The following is a 10,991-nucleotide window of genomic DNA, read 5'->3' on the forward strand; positions in this document are numbered from 1 at the left end:
ACGCCACCAGGCGTGAAAGGCAGTAAGTAAGTAAGTATTGTATGTTTTACGTCTTTTCTCCGGCGGAGAAGTGAAAGTGTCAACTTATCTCCACATTGTTGCTCAAACGTGTGGACAGGCATAGCGTCACAAGATGGCGCCTTGTAGCAGACGTAACACGCGAGAGCTATATGTTCGCCGGCCGTTCCGAATGACTGTGTTTGCAGCTTCCAAATTTAAGATCGCCAGGCGGGAGGGTGAAAAGTAATTTTAAATTCGCAAGATGCGATTTGAACCCACCATTGGCGTATGTAAACTTTTGTTTTAGCAGGCAAACTTTATAATAACTGAAAAATATAACTGAAATATCTTGCCCCTGGTGCACGTTGAAAGAGGAAAAGCAGGAGTTAGGCAGTGAAGCAAGACGGACCCACCTCTTCCTTGTACTCATCACATTCAGGACATCTGCGCTTATCCAGTTCTTTCTGACGTTTGTTCTTCTTGCGGTTTGCCCGTGCCAGAGCTGCCTTCTCCCTGAAACAGCCACGCCACAGTTCTTATCGGCTACCTTGTAACGCCTTAATGGCAGAAACTTTGCTGCAGCTTAACACGTGAGGATTGTCAGGCGGACCACAGACACTGCTAGACAGAGTGACTATCTGGGAAAATTGACAAATATACAACCACCAAACAAGCAGAAATCACCCATCTTTCACATCTAAAGGACGCACTCAAACTAGTGGACTGTACATCACTTCATTTCAACAATAACAACTGCAGTAAGCATCATTCTAACTACATCCGACATTCAATTGTAAGTTTCTAAAAGAGGGAGAAACAAAAAGTGGCCTACCCCACAAAAAAAGATGTACACATGACACAATCTCACCATTATATCAGCCTTTAGTGAAATTGATTTCAAAAGAAAGTATCTTACTGCACAAATTGAAATACAAAGCATAACGTGCAGTAGGAGCAGATATATATTTGAAGAAAAACACACGGTGAGAAGTAAGTGAGAGTTATGCAGAACAAGGTTTCTGGCACCTGAAAGAATGAGAAGCATTGCAATGAAAACATCAACTTCATTTCGAGAGTACTGGTTGGTTGTTGGTTTTTACCAACCCTTCAACCTGTTTCGCTATTCGGTAACGATTCCATTCTGTTTTCCTTCTCAGTCTACATGGTGGTCTTCGTGAAACTATTTACATTTAAGTTATCACTGTAAAATGAAGAAGGTTAGACAAGAAAACTCATATGTTTTAACATAATTTTGTTTCTTCAAATCTTGTCCAAAATCTTGATGTTTAAAGCACTGACTTTGCCTCCAGGTCCAGCTGGTCTTCCAGCTTGGCGATCTTGCCCTCCAGGGCGGCGATGGTGGCCTTGGTGCGCGTCCGGTTCTGACCCTCCAGCTCCCGCAGCTTCTCACGCATGTCCTTGATCTGACGCTCCAACGCCAGGCGCTGGTTCTCCCGCTTCTGCGACACCGAGCGCTCCGCAGCAAGCTCCGAGGCCATCTTCTCCATCTGCACGTGAAAGGCCAAGTACACAATGTTCAGACTTGCAAACCACAGTTTTCAACAACAACAAAACTAAACCTGACAGTCAAATAGTGATAACACAGACATTCCATGAATAAATCACGAAAAAGCCATCTAAAATTGTGTCCTAGGGGCTCACCCAGAAAGTATGATTTCAGCCTTAAGTTCGTGTTGTGAGAATGTCATAAACAAATATGACAACAATTACATCACAGACATTTTAATCTAAGATCTTCTTCTTCGTTCGTGGGCTGAAACTCCCACGTACACTCGTGTTTTTTGCACGAGTGGAATTTTACGTGTATGACCGTTTTTTTACCCCGCCATTTAGGCAGCCATACGCCGTTTTCGGAGGAAGCATGCTGAGTATTTTCGTGTTTCTATAACCCACCGATCTCTGACATGGATTACAGGATCTTTTTCGTGCGCACTTGGTCTTGTGCTTGCGTGTACACACGGGGGTGTTCGGACACCGAGGAGAGTCTGCACACAAAGTTGACTCTGAGAAATAAATCTCTCGCCGAACGTGGGGACGAACTCACGCTGACAGCGGCCAACTGGACACAAATCCAGCGCGCTACCGATTGAGCTACATTCCCGCCCCTTAATCTAAGATGATAATGATAATCTACCCAGGAAAATGGGAAATGACAGGCTGAGGTACATTCAAACAAATACACACTTCGGACACGGCTTCTTGTTCTGTGTTCCTAAATTTTAAAACATTAAACACGAACATGATGTTTTGCAACTGACCGCGATCATTGACTTGCGAGCCTTGTCATTGGCCTGTTCAAGGTTGGTGTGCTCGTCTTCCAGCTCATCCTCCAACTCGGAAATGCGCACTTCCAACCGTCGCTTCTCGTCCCGCATGCATTGCCTGAAATCACGTCAACATCACCCATCACAACACATCTCCTGCCAATAAAGCCACTGCAATGTCATGCCAACAAACAACCCAAGTCCTTTCTACCGTTTATCATTATCACGTCAAAGTCAAGAACACTATATAATCTGTGTGACCCTTTCTTTAAGAAAATGAAGTGCGTTATTTTTCTTGTGCAGAGACTTTAAGTTAAAACAAAATGTGTAAGGCGGTTCAAGCAGTCTGCTGACACCTTCATTTATATAACATGAACACATAACTGTATTTACATCAGTTTTGGCAAATCTTCAACCCTGACTGTTTCATCATTACAGAATACAGGTAAGCCACATGAAAAAACATAGTATTCCTCAGAGAAAACTTTAAAAATGCTGCCATTTATTTATCAAACATGATGTGTATATTGCAACAGTGTAACTGATAGAGGAATATTTCTTCAATATTGTTAGAAAACACATTTTACACAAGTGGTTCGAGGGAACACTGTAAGGGCAAAGTTTGGTAAATGAGACAACAGACTTAATTGCATTTCCTTGGACAAAACAGCCACAACTGCCCCCCCCCCACCCCCCACCCCACCCCCCCCCCCCCCCCCCCCCCGTCCTCCCCGACTTCCCTCTTCCAAATCTCCTCAAAATTAAAAAAAAAGACTTTGAAATTCAAAGGAAGAAACGGACGATAATGTAGTTTGTTCACAAGTAGCGTCTGTGCCATATTTTGTGTGCACACAATGAATCTCAGCAGGCTAATAACCATATATATATATATAGCCTAGTGTCCACAAGGAAGCTTCTTATGTCATATTGAGTTGCCCAAAATACCGCAGGACAAAGATTTTAACCATAAAACCCCAAGAATAAAACCCCAAGAATAAAACCCCAAGAATAAAACCCCAAGAATAAAACCAAACCAGAAGCTCTTCTCATTTGTTTCACAGCTATCTTTGTTGAAGGTCCTTGTCTACATTTTTATACCGAAATCGCCATTTGACCATTAAAATGCAGAGTCTATTATCTACAAATATCAACAATACACCCCCTTTCGATCAGGAAAGACGAAGCCAGTGTAGCCGTTTGAAAATTCATTGTAGTATTCCAGCGTAGTACTCATAGGAGGATATCCTTATTTGGAAAATGCCAAGCGCAAAACTCCTCTCAAATCCCGTGCATTTTGTGCGTTTAAAAAAAAGCGTGGACAGCGCTCCAGTGTCAAACTGTTGCTGCACTTGTTTGGGCGTGGCTATAAGCATTGTGACATGAATTTGATTGGTCAGTATTTTTAGGCAAAGCACATGTTCTCAGCAAACAGAAAACAAAATATTGGAAGCGTGAGTCACGCTACCCAAAAATAAAATCTTTTTTTACATATATTTTTTGTTCTATAACTTTTTCCCCATGGTTCATTCATCATTTGACATAATTTTGTATCGAAATCTAACCATAAGATTATTGAAAAAAAGCAAAAATGTAGACGACCACCTTTAAAATTCATTGTATTTGTTATTAGCTTTCAATGCAAACCTACCACCAATCGTGTATCCAAAGGTTACATGAAATAGAACACAAACTGATATATACAAGACAAGTCGCGTAAGGCGAAAATACAACATTTAGTCAAGTAGCTGTCGAACTCACAGAATAAAACTGAACGCAATGCAACGCAGCAAGACCGTATACTCGTAGCATCGTCAGTCCACCGCTCACGGCAAAGGCGGTGAAATTGACAAGAAGAGCGGGGTAGTAGTTGCGCTGAGAGGGATAGCACGCTTTTCTGTACCTCTCTTCGTTTTAACTTTCTGAGCGTGTTTTTAATCCAAACATATCATATCTATATGTTTTTGGAATCAGGAACCGACAAGGAATAAGATGAACGTGTTTTTAAATTGATTTCGACAATTTAATTTTGATAATAATTTTTATATATTTAATTTTTAGAGCTTGTTTTTAATCCAAATATAACATATTTATATGTTTTTGGAATCAGCAAATGATGGAGAATAAGATGAACGTAAATTTGGATCGTTTTTTTTTACAATTTTCAGATTTTTAATGACCAAAGTCATACCGAAGTCCGGGCTTCGTCGAAGATTAATTGACCAATATTTCAACCAATTTGGTTGAAAAATGAGGGCGTGACAGTGCCGCCTCAACTTTCACGAAAAGCCGGATATGACGTCATCAAAGACATTTATAAAAAAAAATGAAAAAAACGTGTGAGGATATCATACCCAGAAACTCTCATGTCAAATTTCATAAAGATCGGTCCAGTAGTTTAGTCTGAACCGCTCTACACACACACACACAGAGACACACACACACACATACACCATGACCCTCGTCTCGATTCCCCCCTCTACGTTAAAACATTTAGTCAAAACTTGACTAAATGGAAAAATAAGGGACCTCCTTTCCAAAACATTTTAGTGAAAAACTATAACAGATACAAAAGTGTTTCACATATTGCAGTACAAAGGTAACTGCAGGAATTTAAAAGACAGAACGATGCAAATGTTCAAATTATCTTTCTATTTGGGTTTGCAGTTGTAACCATAAAATGAAGAAAACATTTGAAGTCTGGAGAATAGCGGTGGATGAAAAAAAAGGAGCCGTTAAAGGCTGAGACTTACTTGCTAATGCCAATCTGATTAGCCAGTTCATCCCTCTCGGCCTCTGCGTTACACCTCTGGCGCTCAGCCAGTGACAGGTCTCCCTGAAGCTTGTGAAACAATGCCTCCATGTTCTTCACATGAAAAACCACACCAAGCAATCATACACCACAACAATCCATCACACACAAAAAGTTATCACACGTCACAAGAAGCCATCATACACCACAACAAACCATCACACATCATAACAAACCATCACACGTCACAACAAACCATCACACGTCACAACAAACCATCACACATCATAACAAACCATCACACATCACAACAAACCATCACACATCACAACAAACAGTCACACATCACAGCAAACCATCACACATCACAACAAACAGTCACACATCACAACTAACAGTCACACATCACAACAAACAGTCACACATCACAACAAACCATCACACATCACAACAAACAGTCACACATCACAACAAACCATCACACATCACAACTAACAGTCACACATCACAACAAACAGTCACACATCACAACAAACAGTCACACATCACAACAAACAGTCACACATCACAACAAACAATCATACATCATAACAAACCATCACACATCATAACAAACCATCACACATCACAACAAACCATCACACATCACAACAAACCATCACACATCACAACAAACCATCACACATCACAACAAACCATCACACATCACAACAAGCCATCACACATCACAACAAACCATCACACATCACATCAAACAATCACACATCACAACAAACAATCACACATCATAACAAACCATCACACATCACAACAAACCATCACACATCACAACAAACCATCACACGTCACACCAAACCATCACACGTCACAACAAACCATCACACATCACAACAAACCATCACACATCACAACAAACCATCACACGTCACACCAAACCATCACACGTCACAACAAACCATCACACGTCACACCAAACCATCACACATCTCAACAAACCATCACACATCACAACAAACCATCACACATCACAACAAACCATCACACGTCACACCAAACCATCACACATCACAACAAACCATCACACATCACAACAAACCATCACACATCACAACAAACCATCACACATCACAACAAGCCATCACACGTCACACCAAACCATCACACGTCACAACAAACCATCACACATCACAACAAACCATCACACATCACAACAAACCATCACACGTCACACCAAACCATCACACGTCACAACGTCACAACAAACCATCACACATCACAACAAACCATCACACATCACAACAAGCCATCACACATCACAACAAACCATCACACATCACAACAAACCATCACACATCACAACAAACCATCACACATCACAACAAACCATCACACATCACAACAAACCATCACACATCACAACAAACCATCACACATCACAACAAACCATCACACATCACAACAAACCATCACACATCACAACAAACCATCACACGTCACAACATCACAACAAACAATCACACATCACAACAAAACATCACACATCACAACAAACAATCACACATTACAACAAGTCATTATTATTATGATTGTATTTGTATCATTACAACATGGTGTGTTGTTACCGGCTAAATTATATAATAAAATACTGGGAGACCCAATCCATTGTGTTTGTTTTTATTTCTGGTGTATACACGTGCGTTGTTGAGCGTAGAGCCATGCACATTATTTTGGAATGCCTTTACCACCAGGCGTTCCTTTGCCAGGGTTTAGGACGGGCATGAACAGCATCTTCCGCTGGTCGCCCTGAGTAAATACCCTGACTATGAACAAGCTGTTGCTTCCAGATATGGACCACATTACTGAGTAAGGAACAAAAGTCAAATGAGACAAATCTATTGTGAGGAGATATTGTACAGCAGATGCAAGGAATGTGGCGTCGGACTTGCACAATACATTTGTTGACTTGTTCAACATCCAGTAAACACCTACTGGTGTCGCCCACGTTTTTAGAAGGCTGGGAGGTGGTGTACCCCAATCTTAAGGACTGTTTGTGTTCAAATGCAACTTTACATTTTGGCTTTCAAAGAAGTTTACTGAGATGAGTACAACTGTTTAAATAAAGAACTTAAAATGCATTGCAAGTATTTCAACATAAAATATGCGTCTTGGTTACATCTTCACATCGTTATGTGCACACACACAAAATAATAATGATAACAATTGTTCTTGTGTTGTTTTTGTCGCAAATATCATAACACATTTTATTTAGGAACTGTTTAATTCATTTGAGTGAATTTGTTTGTCATTATTCAGAGTTTGTTAATGACAGTAGTTAGCTTGGAGAGTTCGGTGGAGGTTATGTGTGTGTGTGTGTGTGTGTGTGTGTGTGTGTGTGTGTGTATGTGTGTGTGTGTGTGTGTGTGTGTGTGTGTGTGTGTGTGTGTGTGTGTCGGGGAAGGGAGGGGGGCAGGACGCTTATTTGTTTATGTGTCTTCATGTCACGAATTGTCATGGGGCACTGAATTGGTAATAATATGAGTTATTTCTAATATGCTGACTGTTAGTATGAGTTATTTCTAATATGCTGACTGTTAGCAAATGATAACAGACATGTCGAGAAAAAAGATATCAAGCATGAGCCTTTTAGGCGAATGCTGATATCGTTTGTGAACTTAATTGACATTTTCACAATGATTGGCGCTCCGTGTATCCTCCAAAGCGACAATGGTCGAGAATGTGTTGCTTCAGTGGTTGACGAACTCAAAAACATGTGGCAAAACCTTCGCATTGTACATGGGCGGGCTCGAATATCCCCAGTAGAGCAATCGGACGCAGATTTGAAGCAAATGCTGTTAGCGTGGACCATTGACAACGGCACCAGTAACTGGTCTGAAGGGCTCCGCTTTGTCCAGCTACAAAAGAATTCCTCCCCACACAGAAATCTGCAGAACAAAACTCCATACGAGGTGTTGTTTGGGGAAAAACCGAGATTGGGTCTGCAGAAGACCTTTCTGCCTAAAGAAGTTACAGACGTGTTGACGACAGAGGAAGAGCTGGAATCTGCCATACGAGAGATGACAGGGGCCGAGGAAGTTGATGACGAGGCCATGGCCGTTCCAGAGATGACAGGGCCAGAGGGAGTTACAGACGAAGCCATGGCCATACCAGAGTTGACAGGGGCGGCAGAACCCGTTGCTCAAGACGTTATGGCAGTAGACAAAGAAGATGTGGCTGCCAGTGCAGATTTAGAGACTGGAGATGAGGAATCAGCACAATCCGATTGTTCCCAGGCAGATCCCAGATCTCAAGAAGAAGGGAATGACAATACATCTGATGACCCCACAGTTGCTGAACACATGAAGAAGATAAGAGCGTGCCGAGCGGAGGCTTCACTTGGCCAAGAAAAAAGTAGCACTCATGTGCTGTCTTCAAGCAATGCCAAACAACCCTCCCTAAACGTCGGGGACTGTGTCCTACTTCCAGTGTCTGAGTTTGACAGGGGTCGACTCGACGCCAGAAATATCCCCGGAGTCGTGTCTAAAATCACAGAACACGGCGCGTATAGGATCGCTACAAAGCACGGCGTCGTTAATACTGCTTTTTCCAGAAACCAGTTACAGAAGGCAGACACACACACACACACATGCACACACACACATACACACAAACAAAAATACACACTAAACTAACTATTGCCGATTTCGCGTAATGGGCAACTTGCCTATTACGCGTAATCGGCTGCCGATTCCGCGTAATCGGCTGCTGAATTCGCGAAATAGGCAAGTTTTAGAGGCGTTTACGCGATTTCGGCAAAACGCTGCCGATTTCACGTATTGGGCAGCGTTTTGCCGAATACTCGAAATGGGCAAAAATGTTGCCCATTACGCGGAATCGGCAATTACGCGAATTCGGCACGACATGTAAAGCGAGTGGCGCAATTTCACTTGATTTTTTCGAACTTTGATCATTTAGATTTCAAGTGAGCGGTCGGCATTGCACACTCAGAAGATGGGCGGTGCCTTGCTGTTCCGTTACGCACCCACCGACAAAACTCGCTTTTCGGTATTTTTTAGATAAAGAGAGTATTACCTGACAGCATTTGAAGTGTCATTCTTTAGCCTGTTCTCTAGTTCTATCCAGAATAGACTATTGCAACAGCCTGTTCTATGGCTGTGATCAAAAACTTGTCGAGTCACTCCAAAAGGTACAAAACTCTGCCGCCAAATTGATATATCGTTCTAAGAAGTTTGATCATGTCACACCACTTCTTCGTTCCCTTCATTGGCTTCCCGTGTCCGCTCGTATCAGATACAAGCTTGCTTGTATCTGTTTCTCTGCCAAATTTGAAGATGGCCCTAAATACCTCAAGGAACTGCTCGTCACATATGACAATCCCTCTGACTACAACCTCCGCTCACGCGCTGACAGTCGCAAACTGGAAACTCTCGAGCGAAGCTTGCCTTCTTTTGGAAATCGCTCGTTTGCTTCTGCGGCTGCCATTGTCTGGAATTCTCTCCCTTCCTCCGTTCGCCATTCTGCTTCTAAGGACTCTTTCCGCAGTTCCCTTAAAACGCACCTTTTTCGCGAATCCTTGTAAATTGTCCTTGCCATCTTTATAGACTGTTAGAGGTGAAGTTAGATTTGTTGTTTGAATGTGTCTTTTTTGTATAGTTGCTTCAGCTTTGATTGAGCTATAGGGTTCTGTATGAAATTTGCATTTAGTCTTTCTTTTTCTTGCTGAGTGTATGTACAGTCCAGAGAGGAGACGGACATGGTGTGAGCTTGTCCAGGGGGGTATATGAACATCTCAGTGGCAGGGGGATGGAAGCACTTGTTAATGAGTGGGAGTGTGTATGCGCGTGGTGTGCACGAGGATGTATGCACGTGAGTGATATTTGTAAATGTGTATTATTATAATATCATCTTTGTATTTATATTATTGAAATTATATCTCGATGTACAGCGCTAAGAGCATAGTTAAATTTGTGAAGCGGCGCTATATAAGCTATCTTTATTATTATTATTATTATAAATCACGCTGATATTGTTGAATTACATTTTTACTTTGTCGTGTTAATTTTTAACGTGATAAACAAAAAGGGTCCCTGCCTGAACGTTATAACATTTAGAGGGTCACCTAGAATCCGTCCTGATTGGTCAAAAAGCCATATGGGGCACTGAATTGGTAATAAACAGTTGTAGCATTTATGTAAAGCATTTTAAACCCAACCCTCTAAACGAGAACAGTAAGGTCAAAGAAGGACAACACACTCGTCAACCACTGTTTTTTTCTCAGCTGTGCTTTAAAGTTTTGAACTATAGGATTTAAGATTTAGTATTGTGGTGTTAAAAGCAGGGAAAAGCAGCAACAACTCACCTCCATGGACAGCGGCAGGCAGTCAGTCAGGGGTAGGGGTGAAGGCAGACAGCGATGACACAGGTGACGACTGAAGTGAAGACAGACAGCGATGACACAGGTGACGACTGAAGTGAAGACAGACAGCGATGATACAGGTGACGACTGAAGTGAAGACAGACAGCGATGATACAGGTGACGACTGAAGTGAAGACAGACAGCGATGATACAGGTGACGACTGAAGTGAAGACAGACAGCGATGAAACAGGTGACGACTGAAGTGAAGACAGACAGCGAGGAAACAGGAATATATAATATTATATAGTTGACGAAACAATTCTTTCTTGTCGAAATAAAAAGCCCACACCGTCTGCCAGATATTGTGGCCGTGCTACATTGTGCCACTGTCTATGTAATTAGTTTCTAAGAAAGTCAAGAAAAAACAGGACAAGATAACGCTTCGGAGAAACTGAGGCAGCGTTAGTGTACACTTCACTATCATTGAAATCTAAGAGTAACTATGTCAATGCGACAAGCGATGAAAACTCGGTCGGTCTAATTATGTGAAGTTTGAATACTGTAGTACCAAATTCCCCAGGT

At 41.9% G+C, this 10,991-nt stretch overlaps 1 protein-coding gene across 1 annotated transcript in view; it reads right to left on the reverse strand.

Annotated features, from left to right (window-relative positions):
• Positions 1 to 10,682, reverse strand: part of LOC138957430 (myosin heavy chain, embryonic smooth muscle isoform-like) — a 15,122-nt gene extending 4,440 nt beyond the window's left edge. The window contains exons 1-5 of the mRNA XM_070328548.1: positions 10,412 to 10,682; positions 5,036 to 5,148; positions 2,280 to 2,403; positions 1,300 to 1,508; positions 414 to 513 (exon numbers count right to left, since the gene is read on the reverse strand). Of these exons, the coding sequence (XP_070184649.1) occupies positions 414 to 513; positions 1,300 to 1,508; positions 2,280 to 2,403; positions 5,036 to 5,148; positions 10,412 to 10,417 (552 nt within the window). The 5' untranslated portion in view covers positions 10,418 to 10,682. The remainder of the gene's footprint in view (positions 1 to 413; positions 514 to 1,299; positions 1,509 to 2,279; positions 2,404 to 5,035; positions 5,149 to 10,411) is intronic.
• Between the last annotated feature and the right edge of the window lie 309 nt (positions 10,683 to 10,991).

The sequence above is a fragment of the Littorina saxatilis genome, unplaced genomic scaffold, assembly GCF_037325665.1.
Source record: "Littorina saxatilis isolate snail1 unplaced genomic scaffold, US_GU_Lsax_2.0 scaffold_567, whole genome shotgun sequence".
Classification (NCBI taxonomy): Eukaryota; Metazoa; Mollusca; class Gastropoda; order Littorinimorpha; family Littorinidae; genus Littorina; species Littorina saxatilis.